The sequence below is a fragment of the Phymastichus coffea genome, unplaced genomic scaffold, assembly GCF_024137745.1.
Source record: "Phymastichus coffea isolate CEN01 unplaced genomic scaffold, Cenicafe_Pcof_1.1 PCOF00056, whole genome shotgun sequence".
NCBI lineage: Eukaryota > Metazoa > Arthropoda > Insecta > Hymenoptera > Eulophidae > Phymastichus > Phymastichus coffea.
Genome location: NW_026706867.1, coordinates 268678 through 285963, shown reverse-complemented (window position 1 = coordinate 285963; position 17286 = coordinate 268678). Strand labels below are relative to the sequence as shown.

Below are 17286 nucleotides of genomic sequence, written 5' to 3'. Positions count from 1 at the left end.
AAATGAATTTGCTAAATACTTTATTTTTAGTAACAAATTTGCTAAATATCACAAAGATCGTTTTCACACTGCTCCAAAATAAACCACTGTATATACGCAAAAAACTAAAAAATATAAAATACAAACAATAAAATTAGAATCTTAAGCTTTATCCAAAATTTTTCCTGGTAATTTTTATAAATAACTTATTTCACGAATTTAACAATCATTAGCCTCATCGCTTTAAAATCTATCACAGCAAGAGCAAAAGAAAACAATTCCCCTTACGCGCATGTCCCTTTAATCCTACACCGCTGTCGCATCAGCTGAGCGGCAAAACAGATGTTAAGTATACCTATATTGATCAAGCAAATCGATTCGCAGCTGACTTCAGACAATAACGCACCCCTTCAAGCCTTTTGGCTAAGAGAAGGAGAGGAGAACTGCAACTCATAGAACAACTCTTTGCCCGGAGCACGCTCGTAGCCAAGTGGAGGGGGATAAAGGAAAGGACGGACAGCAGACCAAAGCAATAGTATTGGTTAGTCAACAGCAAGAGGCTCGGCAGCAGACACGCGTTAGACACTGCGCTGCTGCTGCAACCTTCACTAAATTCGCAGTGCGTATCTCACACATCCCTCTGTATCCCCCTCTCCCCGCCCTCGACCCACCATCAGTATTTGGTCGTCTCAGTTTATTATTAAGAATATGCCCTTGGCCAGGTGATAATACGAGTGTGTATCGTGTGGTGAGTTTGTCTAAGTTGTGGTCTTTTCTCTTTTGCTAAGAATCAAGTGCTGGGAAGATTCCATCCAAAGAAGTCGTCGTTTTCTTTGTTGTTGGTGTGCAGAAACTTGACAACGGAATAGTTGTTTTAGTTATCTCCTAGATACTTTCGCTCAGTGGATTTAACTAGTCATATATTACGACAATACTCTGGAAGAGTATTCTAACCGTACCTAAATTTTTAGGTGAAAAGGTTCAAACGGAGCGTCAGCATATACACAGACACAGGGCACGCGCACACGTATCCGTGTATGTACACATGCGCGTATTCGCCACCGCCAATGCACAGAAGGCCTCGATTGCTGACAGTTTAGTTTAAACCAACTGAAGTAAGCGCCGTGTACGTCGACGTCGACGACGAACGACTCAGCTTATAAAGCCATCGTCGCTGTGTTTTGACTCCTCTCTGCCAACTTGAACTCTCTCAAGCTCAACGCGCATATATTTTTGCCTAACTAGGTAGGTGATTTTCTTTTATTTTTCGATCTGTGCCCATAAATATTGAGAACCCTAAAAAGCGGTCAAGGCTTTTCGCCTCGAAAAGAAGAGAAAAAAAGTCAGTTGACTTTGAACTTTTCTTGCGCCCAAGGTCGGAAAGTCTTTCATCGCGCAAGCACTCCGGGATTAAGTAAATATCATTTCTATTGGGAATCATGCACAATTTTTTCCCCGTGTTTTGCACTCCTTTCGGATTAAGCTTTCATCGATGTATGCGGGTGTACACGTGTATTGTTTGTTACGTTCAATTCGAACGAAAGCCTTTTAAATTACGTTACCTTTGTGCTGCGCTGCGAACAAAAGAATGTTCGCTAGCTGTTGTCGCAAATATTTTTCGAGGTGCAGCTGTGTAGTTTTCCAGGATTGATTAGGATCTATTCATATATTCGTTATAATTTCTTTTTATAAACACGCTCGCTCATCAGAATGAGTCATTGTAAAAAAATTCGCCAAAAGAGGCCGTGTTAAAGTCCTTGTGAATTTCGTAATATAAAACTCTTCTGACACGTGATATCATATTCCAATGCGCTGCATTGAACTAACGCCCTTATCGTTTATTCTCAGACAAAAACAAAGAGAATAATTAGAAAATAATAAGGATGATCGAATGAAAACTAGCGCAACTTACAATAGGAAATTACGTTTGAAAAAGATTGTACTTCGTAATCACTGACAAAATTGATTTTAACATTTAAATGTGATTATTTCGGCCGTTGCATTATCAAAAACTACCTACAAAAAAGTTTATATCGTTATGAGCTTTCAAAAGTCTTTTATCTCATGCGAAAGACAATTCAATTGATTTCAAATCAGAATCAGCTAGTCGGCATGGGCCCCGTAATTGTACAATTTTAAAAACCGTTCTCAACGCGCGAATATGTATGTATGTGGGTTTTATCGATACATCCACCGAGTATGACTCGTATTCCAATGCAGTGGAAACAATGCATTAACATGAACGAGCAAATGGTGGAGACTCGTTGATGTCGTCCGTTCATCGTACTAGAAACATACTTACTTTTATTCTTTGTTTTTATTTCGATGTCGTACGGGAAAACGTCACGAGTAAATCAATAATGAGAAAAAGCTTTGACAAATAAGTGTCTTTTGCAAGTCAGTTCGTTCTTTGGGAATTAGCGCGCGCTACTTTTTTTCACACGAAGAGGAGACGGTGGGAGGAGGAAAAATTATACATTGCTTTCACTTGTTTCACTTCTCTCAACGAGTTTTCTCGGACTTTGGAATCTGAAGTGCCTTCTTTGAACATCCAGGATATCAATGTGCAAGTCTCTAGTACTGGAAATTTGAAAATCGAAATTTTTCTACACTTACATTTGTTTTCGGATGTAAGCTTTCTCAGACATGTTTTCGATTCATAACCTACAATTTGAATATATCTAACCGAATTATTGTTTTGCCCAGCGTTTAAAAGATCGTTACCAAGACATCGTATTTCACTGGGCAGTTTTCCATCAACTTTTCATCAGTTAAATGACTAACTGTACTTCCTTTCGCCATATTGATTTTTAATACAATAGACACTTGGTGCATTTAAAAGTTATAAATAGATAAAATACTATATATGATTCATTAGTAGTATATATGTTCTAGAATTCATGATAGTAGTATATATGTCCTAGAGCATGTCTCAATATTGATAATAAGAGAATAATGAACTCATAAAAGAGTTTTAAGAATTGATACATACTATATTTAGTTACACATTTTCTCCATTTTTCAGACTATAAAGGCATCAATAAAAATACACATTATCAGTCACAATGGATTCTGAGGAAGAAACACTGTATGATGATGTTGACTCTGGTAATGAATCCAGTGGAGACGATGTAGATTTTGCCATGGAAATCGAGTCTAGCAATCTACGAGAGAAGGCAAGTGATACAGATGAGTATCCAGTTGAAGTTCTTTCGACAGAAGAGATTGTGCAGCACATGGTGGATTGTATCAAAGAAGTCAATTCAGTTGTAGAGGTAACTTAAATTCAAAATATTTCATTCCATTTCGTGTTGTCAATGGTTTGTACCATAATTTATTGATGTCAACTTTTAACTAGATACCAGCAACTACTACAAGGATTTTATTGAATCATTTCAAATGGGATAAAGAAAAACTGATGGAAAGATTTTATGATGGTGACCAGGAAAAATTGTTTACAGAAGCACACGTAATAAATCCATTCAGAAAAGGTACTGTAATAGGTAGGAGTCGTTCTTCTCATAATTCTTTGTCTCGACGCAACTCTACAAATTCAATGGAAGAATGTGGAATCTGCTTCAACGCCTTACCAGCATCTGTATATAGTTTTTTAAGATTTCAAATAATTTATTGTCTTAAATTATCTATCTTTTTAATACATTTTTTCTCCCATTTAGATGATGACTGGTTTGGAATGTGGGCATCGGTTTTGTACAGGTTGCTGGGGTGAATATCTCACAACAAAAATCATGGAAGAAGGAATGGGTCAAACAATATCATGTGCAGCACATTCCTGTGATATTCTAGTGGATGATGCCACAGTTATGAAATTAGTCAAAGACTCTAAAGTCAAACTAAAATATCAACATCTTATAACCAACAGTTTTGTGGAGGTAATATTGAGATGTCGTACTAGAAAAATAGCTATATATTGAAATAATTATGTCACACAATCCAATTGATAATTTCAGTGCAATAGGCTACTGAGGTGGTGTCCAACGCCCGACTGCAATAACGCGATAAAAGTACAGTATGTGGAATCAAAGCCAGTAACGTGCAAGTGCAATCACACATTTTGTTTCAACTGCGGTGAGAACTGGCACGATCCCGTCAAGTGTAACCTACTACGGAAGTGGATCAAGAAATGTGACGATGACTCTGAGACGTCCAACTGGATTGCAGCAAATACGAAGGAATGTCCTAAGTGTAACGTAACCATTGAAAAGGATGGCGGTTGTAATCACATGATCTGTAAAAATCAGAATTGTAGACAGGAATTCTGTTGGGTTTGTCTTGGACCTTGGGATCCTCATGGTACTAGTTGGTATAATTGCAATCGTTTTGACGAAGAAGATGCTAAAGTGGCACGAGACGCTCAGGAGAAGTCGAGGGCGGCGCTTCAACGATACCTGTTCTACTGTAATCGGTACATCAACCACATGCAGTCGCTCAAATTCGAGAGCAAACTTTATGCCAGCGTTAAGGAAAAAATGGAGGAAATGCAGCAACATAACATGTCGTGGATTGAAGTAAGCCTTGTGGTTTGCCGAGGATTCGTTGAATTTAATTTTTATTGTTAGTGTAAAGTTTGTTTATTGTAATCTTTGCAATTACAGGTACAGTTTTTGAAGAAAGCGGTAGACATTCTTTGTTCTTGCCGCCAGACTCTTATGTACACTTATGTATTTGCTTACTATCTTCGTAAGAATAATCAATCTGTGATCTTTGAAGATAATCAAAAGGATTTGGAGTCCGCCACTGAATTTCTTTCAGAGTATCTTGAGCGAGACATCACCGGAGAAAATTTGGCTGATATCAAACAAAAAGTTCAGGACAAATACAGGTAAACATTTTATTATTTGACGTATATAAATCATCTGTAAGAATCTCTGTGATAATTGCTATATATTTTTGTTTCGTAGATACTGTGAAAGTCGGCGAAAAGTGCTCTTAGAACACGTGCATGAAGGTTATGACAAGGATTGGTGGGAGTACATGGACTAAACATTTGGAAGTTGAAATACTGTGTTATTTGCCGTTGTGCGCGGTCGAAGAGAAATAAAACTTTCAAACATTAATTCAGCTGTGATAAATCGCAAAAGCTGAGAAAGACATTGGAAAATCGTATATCGCCGTCACTCAAAATCTGTCATTTTTAAGATTGTAATTGAAAACACGATTTGAAGTCATGTCTATGTTCACGGATATTTTTTTGACCATGGTTTTTTCAACCATTTTTATGGTTTTATTTGAAAGAAGAAGAAAAAGCGTAGGGCCGATGGTCTTTATCAAAAGGCTTAATAAATAAACGATTTTATTTGAATGATTTCATTGCAAACGAAGACGTAGTCTTTACTATTATCTCTATTATAAATTCATTATTATCATTACTATTATCATTATTATAACTACTCTATAATTTAAGTAGTTATTTAAATTACTGACTTAATTATTACGTCTGTTCGAAGCAAATATCCATTTCAAGTAGAGTAGCATCAGTTTAGTAAGGTAATTGTGTATATGATAGCGTATTCATCCCTTATTTCTTATAATTGTTAGTCTAATTTGCGTAGTTTTCCATTGTGGGTTGCAAAACTACAAAAAATATATCTTCAAAAAAAGGTGCTTTAAATATAAGTGAACCTGTGATCACCACCAGCAAAATGAAGAATTGTGCAGTTTGTTGAGACATTTCTTATTCAATCATTCTTTCTTTTTCTTTTTCTTTTTCTTTTTCTTTTTCTTTTTCTTTTTCTTTTTCTTTTTCTCTACGCATTTGATGAATACGTGTAAATGTATGCGCTTCAAACTGACACAGCAACCCCAAAAAAAAAAATGATTTAATGTAAAAAATTGTACATTAATGATATGATACTGCGAAAAAATTGTTAAATCATAAAAAAAGAATGGAGTCGCTGAACTATTTAATCTAGATCGGTGCTCCATATTTGGACTATCACGTCCAGGCTTTACCTGCCAAACTTCAGATTCAGTTCACATTTTAGATTTTGCGATATATTGCTTCTAAATTGTTAATATTTTGTATTTCAAGTAAGTTTACATAAGCCCACATTACAATTTTATCTTTAATTGTAAATAAATTCGAATTTTTTCTCATTTGAATGATTATATCGAATCACATACCTGTTATTTTACAGAAATGATAAACTTTACACTATCTGATATTATCAATGTTTTAGAACACTATTGATGCATAATGTAACCATTTGAAAAGAATCATGAAATCTGACATGCGTCGAGATGTGTGAATATATGGACAATATGCGTGTTGTTGAAATTTGTTTCGAGTTCTTGTGTACAGTAAAGCATAGAGTCTTTATAAAGACTATGAAACGTCGACACGCAAGCAATAACCCAAATAATGGATAATTCAAATCATTGTGTCATATTGCAGCAATCTAATTCTTTACGGATTTGAATATTGTTAATTTCTATTATTGCATCGTTAGAGAAAACAAAAATTTGAAATTGGCAGTTGATAGATTTTGCCAATTGTACACTCAATATGAAAATAATGGTAGTAGGTAAATAAGGGAAGAGAGAGTCAATCACAACATCGACCCGTTCAATGGATCTGACCTGTTCCACATTTTTGCATACAAACATTATCGAGTGTCAAGTTTAATAAATCTACTATACTTCTAAAATATCGTAAGTGAATGTATTATTATTTATTCCTATAAATTCACATACAGTATTTAGTTGTCTACTTGTATATTTGTATAACGACTTCGTATAGTTGATATTAAAAATTAAAAATACCCATTAATAATTCACATTCAATTTTTCAATACTATTCTGTAGATAAGTGATGAATGTTATTACTTGCACGTAACTTCTATCCGTAGGCACGCGATTCAAAACAAACAAATAAAATCAACCTCGCATACATAGCGACTAAGTAATCTTCGTTTTGATGAGAATTCTATTCTGGTTAAAGGAGCGAATAATATTTTTTTCATTAAAATTGATTTCCTTATGTAAATGCATAAAAAATGGAATAATTAGTTTTTGCTAGATGCATTTAAAAAATCGACTAGCTCATTTTTGTACAAATGTTCCGATTTCAAACACAATCACTTGATAAATTTGTTCAAATTAAAACTAGCATTTCTAAACGCATACCTGCATTGTGTAGATTACCATATTCTTCTGGTGAGTCAACTTCATCTGAAATGATTGATGAATATACTGTCTTACTCGTCAACGTCTGTATCCGAACTCTACAGAAATTAACGATCAATTAGCAACAATTCAAGGTGAATATTAAAAAATTCATTTCTACAAACTGCAGTTTGTACATGTAAGCACTTTGTAAAATTTATTTTCCAGCTGTAGTATTGAACGAGAGAAAGAGGACATTTTTCATTTAAATTTAAGTCAATAGCACAATCTAAGCCTAAATACAAACTCGATATTACCATTATCATATCGGTATTTTAAAAGTTTGAAAATTTATTTGTTAATAAAAATCCCTTTATCAACTAATTGTCGAAATATTCTTATTTTTTCAGATGGCAATGATGAAAATAAGATTTTAGAGAAACTGGTTTACAAAAGCGAGTAAAAGATAGGAAAAATCTGACAAATAGTCTTTATATATTATCGCTTAAATTTCCAATCACATCATTAAAATTCACCACTGACGTTTGACATACTTAATTTAATAGATTTTAATGTATATCAAAATTTATAAACGTATTACATCTTGTGTCTAATTAGACATAACGTAATTTATGTCAATATTGCATGTGAATAAATGTTCTTATACAGTTTCAACAATTCAATTAATGCAAATTACTCATCTTTACATTTTTCAATAAATCACATTGATAAATTTTTGAAAAATAAGTTTTAAATAAGACTGGAATATAACTAATGTTTATGTTTCGAAATAAGTATAGTACATTTTTATAATATTTTAAATGTAAAGACCATGAATTTCATGTTGTACGTTATTAGAAAAAGTATATTTATTATGTTAACGTAAAAGGTTGTTAGGTAAAATTATATGTAAATTATTCATTGAAATAAATTCAATGCAAAAGACACATTGAAACAATTGAAAATAATTACTCACTAAAAATAACATTTTCGTACCAGGCACCCGGGAAGTGCAAGTTCGACTTTTCAGTCTCCTTGATACGAAAAATAGTATACCATGCCACGGAAAGTAAAATAGCAAGCTCATAGATCATATATACACACGATATTGTTAATAGTGAAGCTACTGCATTGTTTTATAAAGGATTCTCCTAATAGGGGGACGTCGTTGCGAATCTTCGGCATACTTGCATAGGCCGCCGCCACGGTCCTGAAAACCGATCAAATTTGAGTAAATATTACTGAAACGTAAAGCCCTCGACTCTGAGTACCCGTGCCATTTTGGCATATTTTTCTTGCGAATCCATTTTACCGGAAAATCTAGTTACCGATTCGAGGGCTCAAAATACACAAGAACAATGTGCAATCAATTTGATATCCCATTCTTCTAAACTATAAATTTGCTAGTAAATCCAAGGCCTTGACTTTATCGCCGCATAACCATAACATGGTAAGGATCATTATAAGGATAGTGAAAAGAGTATTATTACATGATGAGTATTTATTATTACCAATAATTCATGCAAAATCTTATACAAGTATGAAAAAAATATATACCGATTATGGATTTACTAAATAATAAGACATTGAACAAATATCGAACGTGTACCAAAATTGTCAAGGTGAAAAAACTATTTGTTTAATATATAGGTGTTTGGAAATTATGTGAAATACGAGCAATGGTAAAATATATAAATTTGCTATATTATCTTTACAATAACAAATCATTTAATTATTTATTTTTACCATGGCACACGTCTGACATCCGATACTCCGATAACTTTTTATTTAGAAAACCGCTTATAAATTCGTCAGTGGCAATAAAACAGCATAGTAACTTTTTTTGTTGCAGTCGCAAATATACGACCAAAATACATTACAATGAATGAAAAAATGTATTAATTTTATAGATTTCGCTCTTTAGAGAGCATAATTAATTATTTTATTATCTACCTAAAATAAATTATAAATAAATATAAAATAGACAGTTCCTACCTAAATGTAAAGTAGCTCAAACATTTTTGGAATATAGACGTGTAAACACTGATTTTTTCTCGAGTATTTTTCTTTGTAATTTCCCTTTAAAAAGACAAGGAACATCTTTGAAACAGTTCATTTACAAATATCTTAGGAATTGAACTAGACGATTATGCAGTTGGCGTTTTTCTTTAAAGTTATTATATTAATAGAGAACTTGCATTGCCATGTTTCATAAAAAAACACCTCGCACGTATAAAAGTTACATATCCCCGTGCTAAATACAATAAAGTAAGACACCTTGGCCGAACAATAATTATCGTTTACATCGTTCGGTTATAGTCTGAGCGAGTGCGAGATTTTTCTTTTTCTACTGAGAATACTGAATAGTCCTTCGTTGATAAAAAGCGTGCAATATGATTCTTTTTTCAACTTTTTTGTTTTTTGTTTGTTATCATTAAATCACAGGATGTAAGTACACGATGAAAGCTTCACTGGATGGTTTCATCGTAATTATTCTGCATTAGAAATCAAGATGTTACTGACAGAATTGTTGCTACCAAGCCTAGAGTAGCTCCAGTCATCAGGAGACTTCTCCAAACTGTACCACTCATCTCTTCTGCTACTGGATATTCTAAACATAGTTGCTCCTGAAAAAAGTACTAATAGTTAGCAAAAGCTTTTAAAACTTTTCTAAATAGAAAAATTAATTAGTAGTACATACCCAGCCACCACATATCTTAATAAACTGTGAAATCTCTTCGCCTATGTACCTGGCAACATATTTGGGTAGTTTCTTTTTCAGAGTATGCATGCGCCTATCCCTTGCCCATAAAGCCAATCTGCCCATGAATGCATAGAGACAAACAATTCTGGCCCATGTAATGCCTTGACATAAAAATAATTCATCAGCTACCCCCATGAAAGCTTCATATGCAGTATCTGGTGTGACATTCAATCGATTAACCATGCTTGTAAAGAGTATGCTGTGCTTATTTAGCATCTGATAAACATTGTGACACATGCTGCGAGAGATGGGATCTCTGGATATCTGGTAAATGTCTTCTTTCAGAAGATATCTAATCACATCGTCTGCCAGGCATTCTGCTGTGAGCTCAATAGAGTCTTCGCAGAGACTAGACCTCTGAGGTGTAGAGATTTGTGGAAATGATTGCTGTAACCGAATCTGTAAAAAAAAGGATGAATAAACTTTATTATTATTTTGTAAATGATTTTACAGTATTTGATGTAAATAAAGAAAATTAATCCTTCAAGTAAGGTAAGTTCTTAATGCTACATAATAATTATTTTCTGATTTACTATTCAAAAAATTCTCTATAATAGGTTGACTTAATAAATATTCAAAAATATATGTGAAAAGCTTTATTACATTTTCATCTATTTCTTATATATATATTTTTAATATCAGTTTATTGTAGTAAAAAAAAAGCAAAATTCCAATTTTCATTATTTTTGAATACATACAGTATTCATGATTAATATAAATGCAAAGTAAAATGCAACTTTTTATTGATTTGAAATGAATTTAAAAAAAAGAGTAAATTTGCATAATCCTACAATATTGCAATAAAAACTAAAGTACAAGATTTTTAAAAGTAAAGCAAAATTTCCAAAAATAAAAAACGACCATAATCCTCATCGGCATCGTTTCAAATCTCAGCACTTCTCTTTCTCTCTCCCGGCTGTATAACATAAAAAAGGTAAAAAGGAAACCGTGAGAAAATCTTCTCAACCACCGCTCCCCACTTGAATCTCTCCCTACCTGGCAGACCTCGAGGAAGGACAAGCCGCCGCTGGTCGCGCCTTGGGCATAGCGGCACAGGCCGTCGACGACGCTCGGCTTGGCCACTACCACCGCCGCCGCAGCACATTCCGGAATGCCGCCCACTCTGGAATGCGGCTCCACCCCCTCCACCTCGTCCTCGCCGCCACCGCCGTCACGGCTCTCATTGTTCGTGCTTACACGATCGCCGGCCATCGCTTTCTCTCTCACTCTCTTAGAATCCTTGCAGCTTATGTCCTCCAGATCTATATACACTTTTATATGCGTGCGAATGCTTTAGAACGGAAGGATACCCACGAGGCCGCTCCTGGCGGCTTCCATTTTGCCCGGTTCCTTTTTGGACAATCTAACCTAGAAAAAAAAATAACCATGACATTATGTTCAGAGTAAACTGTATACGTACGCGAAGAAAAAGGATTTTGCAATCAAGAAATTCGCTACGGAGATTAATGCAAAAATTGGAACTGTTAGCCGAACAACATAAACTTGCGAGACTAGGGGATTTGAAATTTAAGAGCACTTAGAAAATCGATTGAAAAGTCAGCGGAGTGATAAACCGTTATGTTTTTATAGAGGATGTCGTGAGAAAGCTTGCTATCGTAGTAAATCAAGGAATTCTTGATCAGTTTAAGATACACTGTTGGTTTGACACAAACGATTAGACCATCCTATACCTTACCAAATGTCCATTCAATTCAATAATCAACAACTGGGAATCATCTTAAAATACACACTTTTAGAAAAACTGAACAAACTAAGTTACAGAATTTAACACAGAAGCTGCCTCACGAAAAGCTAACAGCAGGTGTTCTCGGCGAAAATAATCAATACAGTGGCCCTCATTTGGTTTCCAAGCCGCTCCACTCCCGAATTCGCACACACTCTCTCCCGAAAAACGCACTTTCCCCATGATCGGGAAAGCGATCGATTAGGTACTCTATGAGCACTCACCACACTTCTACGTTGTCATTCTTCGACACTCAAGCATCATTTCCAAGTGGAGCAGCGAACAGCTGATCGACACTTTTTGGCGGTCAATTCTGGTAAGAAAAAAAGGTAGCAGTAGAACTTTGCGCACTACTTTCCCGCGGCCATTTCCGACGTCGAGCGCCCGCGTATGTGTGCGCCTGCTGCTGCCTCGGCTTCGGCGCGAGTTGTGTGCCGTCCTTGTTGGCTGGCTCGCGCGCGCGGATTCATCCCACCACACTACTAGCTAGCCAGCCGCGCTGGAATCATTCAAGTTTTCGCCCCACCACCACCAACATCATCCGTCGAGCATGGCGATTCTTGTCTTTTTTTCTACTTGCTTATTTGTTGTTTTTTTCATTTGTTTGTTTTTTTTTATAATAACGGATCGCTGTTTTGTTTATGTAAACAGGTGGTAGTATCACACTGCTGCTATGTCGTTGCCGTAAGTCATCTCCCTGTAGTTTTTTTAAGACTGAATGCAGGAATGTAGTGTGGTCAGATAGAAGTTTGCAAGGATGACTTTGAAGTTTGTAAGTACTGTTGCCATCTCTTCAATCAGCTACATACACCCTTTTAAATGATTCATTTGATTTTAGGTTATACTTACGTATATTAAAAACAACTAAATTAGGTATTGCAAAATAAATGGCGCAGTTATTAACCCGTTATCGAGAGATAGAAACAATTCTTCTTTTTTAGAAATTCACCAATCCGTTTCCAATTAAGCGCCACTGCGGATGAGATTCTCGCATATGCGCGTGTTCAGGATATAGGTTTAATTGGCTGATAGCACAACTTGGTAAAAGCCAAAGGACATATCAGCGATCTATCGCGCGCGCGAGCTCAAGCGAGTAAAAAAAGAGAAAGAACCAAATCCCTCGCGAGCGTAGTGCATGGATCGAGAGAGAGAGAGAGAGAGAGAGAGTTGCAATGCAATGAAGTGCACGTGCCCTCACACCTAAGTGCATCCATGCCGAGCGTTGATGCAGTCAGAGCGCATTCCTTTCCCGCGAGAGTCCCTTTTATATTCGTGAGACGCCGAAAAATTCTTCTCTCTCTTGGCGCCATGACTTTTCAGAAGAGGAGCAGGGCTTTTTTAAACAGTAAACGTATACTTTATGCGAGGCACGCGTGACACTGCGAGCACGTAATTTTTGCGCCTGCGGTGGATTCGAATTTTCACAACTGAAGAGCCTGGACCATCGCGTTAACCTTAGTTTCTCGCTAAAAATCAAGTTGTCCGGCAATCGGCAAGGATAAAAAGAAAAACGAAACGCTCATTCACTCGGTCTCTCGCGCTAAGCACAGCTAAACGTCCTGTGCGCGTGAAAGTGCAGTCTTGCGAGCGCAAAGGCAATGCCCATTCAACTATACAACGGCCTACGGCTAGCGGAAAGGCCAGAAATAGAACCTTCCTTCTTGGGCTTTTCTTCCCAAGCTCTCATCCGCGCACGCCGACGACTGGGAAGATTATCCCTCCTTCCCGCTCTCTCTCTCTCTCTCTCTCTCTCTCTCTCTCCCTTCCTCTCGGTGAACTTATCCTGTGCCAGTTACTTTCCTTTTGCACGTAAGAAACATGACCCTTTTCACGATGATTACGGGTGTTTTTTATTGAAGCGTTAAATAGTGAAAAGGTCGTTTTCTGTTTATTGACGAAAAGCTTGTAGTATCTTCGTGATTGCACTGTATGATTAGTTGTAGCAACGTGAAATGCGATTTACTTCAGATCAGAGAACGAATAAATTGGATTCAATGGTTGAAATTGTTTACAGGTATCAATTCGCTCGACGCATACAAGCCAAAGTTCAAAACACGTTGCACAAGCTGTACGCAGGTAGAAAGCAGTTCGGCATTCAAGCGCATACAGCTTCACATTCTCTACCGTCAGTTTTTCGCAAGTATACAACCATCATTTGCAATTAGATTAGACGCGGCGATCTACACGCGGACAAAGAGCACGAAGCTCTTATTACAAAGTCATCGCTGAATGTGTATATGTGCACCGTACACTTATCTCGGAGCGAAGCCGAGTAGGTAGTATCTCTCCGACGTATTCGGTATATATATGTATAGAAAGAGAGAGAGAGAGAGAGATTACGCCATACGCTGCAGTTGATTGCTCGTCGGACAAAACAGCACGGGTTTCAATCTTTCAACCCTGAGAAGACGGACAAAGTAGGTGAGAATTGGACCCGACTTTTATAGAGAGGTGAAGGATCGAGACTTTTTTTTGCCGTGAACGTTTCTGTGGGAAAATTGTACGTCACAATGGTGAGATCGCAAGTTTGTCGATGTTTGTCGCTTCACATTGTTGCGTATAGCACGAGATTCCAAGTACCCATAGCGCGATAATTACCAAAAAGAAGGGGAAGGGAGGAATCAACTCGACGAAGCGCCGAACAACGAAATACCGAGATGCTTACGAGGCTATAATACAACAGCGCAAACCGCTCAGCCGCCAGTGAAAGTTGGTTTCTCGGTGCCATGCGCGCCGCGCTGCCGCACAACGCTCGCTCGCGAGAAGTTCTGGGTCACTGACATCTCCTGCCGCTAAAATGCATCGTCTCACCGCCTTTCGGCCTCGCCGGTCACCGAGCGCGCACGAGCTCTCGATCTCTCGTTGGCAGCTTGGCCCGCAATGCACTTGCTGCTCGCGCGCACTTGTCATCGTCGCGTTTCACGCCCGAAATTCGGGAGCGCGAGAACGCGCCCCGCGGCCGATGACTCGTCGAGCGCGATGTGCAGCAGTCCGTGGGCGCGAGTATATATATATATGACAATCAGCTGCAAGTGAGCCGAGACGACAGCGTTGCTCGGTCAAGTCTGTCGAATGCAAATGAAGATCATTCCGAAAAGCCGCTTCGGAGGAGAGCGTTCTCTGCGTCGTTTTTTTTTTTTTCGCCCTCGCAACCTTCAAAGGCCGCTCGAGCGTTGCATGAATGAGAGTCCAAGGATGCGTAAACCCAGCGCGACTTTTGCCTTACACGCGAAATAAACGAGGTATACGCGCGCGCGCGAGTGTTCCTTCGCTCTCGGCTCTCTACTGAACCAGTTCCTCGTGCGCACAGCTGCGCAACGATGCATTGTGCTCTTGCGGGCTCTTTAAATACGTACGACTCGTCTCGCTGTGCCTTTTCGAGCTTTTACGCACGTTTTCCCCCGGTCAGCGATCTCGCTTCCAGCTCTCCCCCTCCCTCCCTTCGATAACCCACCCCAGCGAATAGCGCACGCCGGGCGTCTCTTTTGGTTGGGCCACCGGCGGAGCGATTGTTCGCAGTGTCGCGGTCGTGTAAGCGGCGGCGCGCGCGGAAAACGCCAGGGCAACGCAGGGAAAGAGAAAGGAGTACCGCGCGCGCCCGTACATATATAAAGGCCGCGCTTGCGTTTCATGAATGAACGCGAAAAATCGGCATTCCTCGCGCGCGCGCGCATAAAATTCCTCGTCGCCCCGCCGTCGCCGCCGCCGCGTCGCCGAGTGGGAGACCGGTCATTCATGCCTTCGGCGCGAGAGTAGGCGGGAGAAGGGAGCTTTGCTCGTTGCTTCTTTTTCCTCTCTCACGCTGTCTCGAGTCTCGAGAATGATTCAGACGCGCAAGAGATGCAACTCCGCTGCGTGCGCGCCACGATAACGTGACGTAAGGGGTTCGATGCGGCCGACATCGCGATTGAGTCACGGTTATATTTTGGCATTGTTTTGTTTCTTTCCTTTGCAGTGGAATTACGAATGCGAAATCCAAACGCGCACTTCGATTTTTACCGATATGTGTTATTCGTATTACGTATTTCGGCCTTAATTTCATTTATAATTATCCGTCGACCAAGGTACGCAGCGAAGAAGCCACGCAACGCGAATTCACATTTTTCCGCCAATGAGTTTGCAAACGACGTCTAGTGGTCAGAGCTTTGGTCAATTGTCCTTTGACATAGTTTCGAAACTGACGTTGGATCTAGTTACGAAGGAGGTAAAATGATGTTCCGTCATTGGGAACCCGTGGCAATTATCAGCAAACAAGAAATCAAAAAATCCTCGTCGGGGAGAACACGTTACTTTTTGCATAAACAATTCACGTTATCCGCGATGATTAGTCATGCGCGCGGAATCTTTAGCAAATGGAAGTTGAAAGCGACGTACGTCGCTTCGATAGCACAGAGCGAAAGCAAAGGGATTCGCCCGCGTTAGCCTGTCAACGATAGCGTAATCGCTGATACTTTATGCCTCGTTATTTCCATCGTTTCTCAATTCGTTTAATCGCGGCGCAGCGACGATGTCGATTTCTATCTCTCTCTCTCGGCTTACCGTGGCGGTTTGTCAATTTTTCTTTTTTTTTTCTATTTCGCTCGGCAAGCTCGCTCGCTCGCGATCTAGTCGATGGGAATGCAAATGCACGCGTTGCGGCGAAACGATCGACTTGCACGAACGCAAACTGCGCGGCTTGCGTAACGGATGTATGCGATTTCGACGCGATACATATACGTACGTGTCCGCGCGAGCGATATCGAGAGAATCTGCAGTGCTGCATTTTAGAAGCCGGCGATCCCTGCAGGTGGCGGCACCGGTTGGTCGATCGCCGAGCGCAGCCCGCGGCGACGGAGCGCCGGGGGCTCGGCCCTCGGGATGTCAACCGATCATTCATGCCGCATACGTGCTCTCGCAAGCCTACCGCCGATGCTCGCGCGGTCCGCCAATCGATCGGTCGCGATCGGCGACCGAGCGACGACGACGCGCGTGACGTGCATATACATCGCGGCGAGTCAGTAACATCTGACGAGCGGCCGAGCGAGAGATGAGTCAGAAGCTCGCGGAGCTAGCCACATAAACGAGGCCAAAGTGGGTCATTATTTTCTGCGCTTAGCTGCGCGCGCGACGCATCGCGTTTTTCGATGGAAACGGATCCGACGAGCGAGCGACGACTAGGCGTCAAGTGAAATCGTGGCGGCAATCGGGCCCTCGCGTCGTTGCACGCCCGCGGCTCGTTTCCGAAACTCGCCGGTGTGTTCTCGAGCAGCCGGTGGCTGCGCGCGCCGGCGGGGCTCGAGCGTGGGAAAGCGCGGCGCGGCGCGAGCCTTTCCTCCGAGAGGGACGCGGACGGCGGAACGCTGGCGACGTCCATTCACGCCGCTCTCGGGCGCGCGATCCTCCAATAGAATGATTGCCGCGCAAGCAGCCGGGCTTTCAAGTGGATAAGGTCTTTCTGCAGCAATTTAGCTCGGTGCGCGGTCCGCCGGAAGGCCCTGCGGACTCGGGCCGCCCGAGCGAGGCGCCGCTCCCCCGGCACCGCGGCGCTGCGCCCAGGTGCGGGGACGCCCGGAAAAGCGCGCGAGCGGCCGGAGCGCGCGGGGAGAGAAGCGCTGCTATACCGAGCTTTATAATGCTGCCGACCGCTTGCTTCGCTCTCTCTCTCTCTCTCTCTCTCTCTCTCCCTCTCTCCCCC

The 17286-nt window shown here is 40.0% G+C and overlaps 2 protein-coding genes across 8 annotated transcripts; one reads left to right on the top strand and one right to left on the bottom strand.

Moving 5' to 3' along the window:
• Window positions 1–402: 402 nt before the first annotated feature.
• Window positions 403–7849, top strand: LOC131666097 (E3 ubiquitin-protein ligase arih1). 5 transcript variants are annotated; one of them, XM_058938476.1, is made up of 12 exons: window positions 403–598; window positions 702–727; window positions 951–1224; window positions 3005–3254; window positions 3338–3577; window positions 3657–3872; window positions 3951–4508; window positions 4596–4822; window positions 4902–6651; window positions 7139–7259; window positions 7333–7434; window positions 7515–7846. In XM_058938476.1, the coding sequence occupies exons 4-9, from the start codon at window positions 3045–3047 to the stop codon at window positions 4981–4983; spliced, it is 1533 nt and encodes a 510-aa protein (XP_058794459.1). In that variant the 5' UTR covers window positions 403–598; window positions 702–727; window positions 951–1224; window positions 3005–3044; the 3' UTR covers window positions 4984–6651; window positions 7139–7259; window positions 7333–7434; window positions 7515–7846. The 5 variants fall into 5 exon arrangements, with proteins under 5 accessions (XP_058794459.1, XP_058794458.1, XP_058794461.1 ...); XM_058938475.1 differs by lacking the exon at window positions 702–727; XM_058938478.1 differs by lacking the exons at window positions 702–727; window positions 951–1224 and having other exon boundaries at window positions 7515–7849.
• Window positions 7850–8472: 623 nt separating this feature from the next.
• LOC131666103 (bcl-2-like protein 2) lies at window positions 8473–12067 on the bottom strand. Of its 3 annotated transcripts, none has more exons than XM_058938488.1 (4): window positions 11837–12067; window positions 10865–11231; window positions 9806–10267; window positions 8473–9731 (listed from the first exon to the last, which is right to left on the bottom strand). In XM_058938488.1, the coding sequence occupies exons 2-4, from the start codon at window positions 11078–11080 to the stop codon at window positions 9612–9614; spliced, it is 798 nt and encodes a 265-aa protein (XP_058794471.1). In that variant the 5' UTR covers window positions 11081–11231; window positions 11837–12067; the 3' UTR covers window positions 8473–9611. The 3 variants fall into 3 exon arrangements, with proteins under 3 accessions (XP_058794471.1, XP_058794470.1, XP_058794469.1); XM_058938487.1 differs by lacking the exon at window positions 11837–12067 and adding an exon at window positions 11565–11710 and having other exon boundaries at window positions 10865–11236; XM_058938486.1 differs by having other exon boundaries at window positions 8474–9731; window positions 10865–11236.
• Window positions 12068–17286: the final 5219 nt, after the last annotated feature.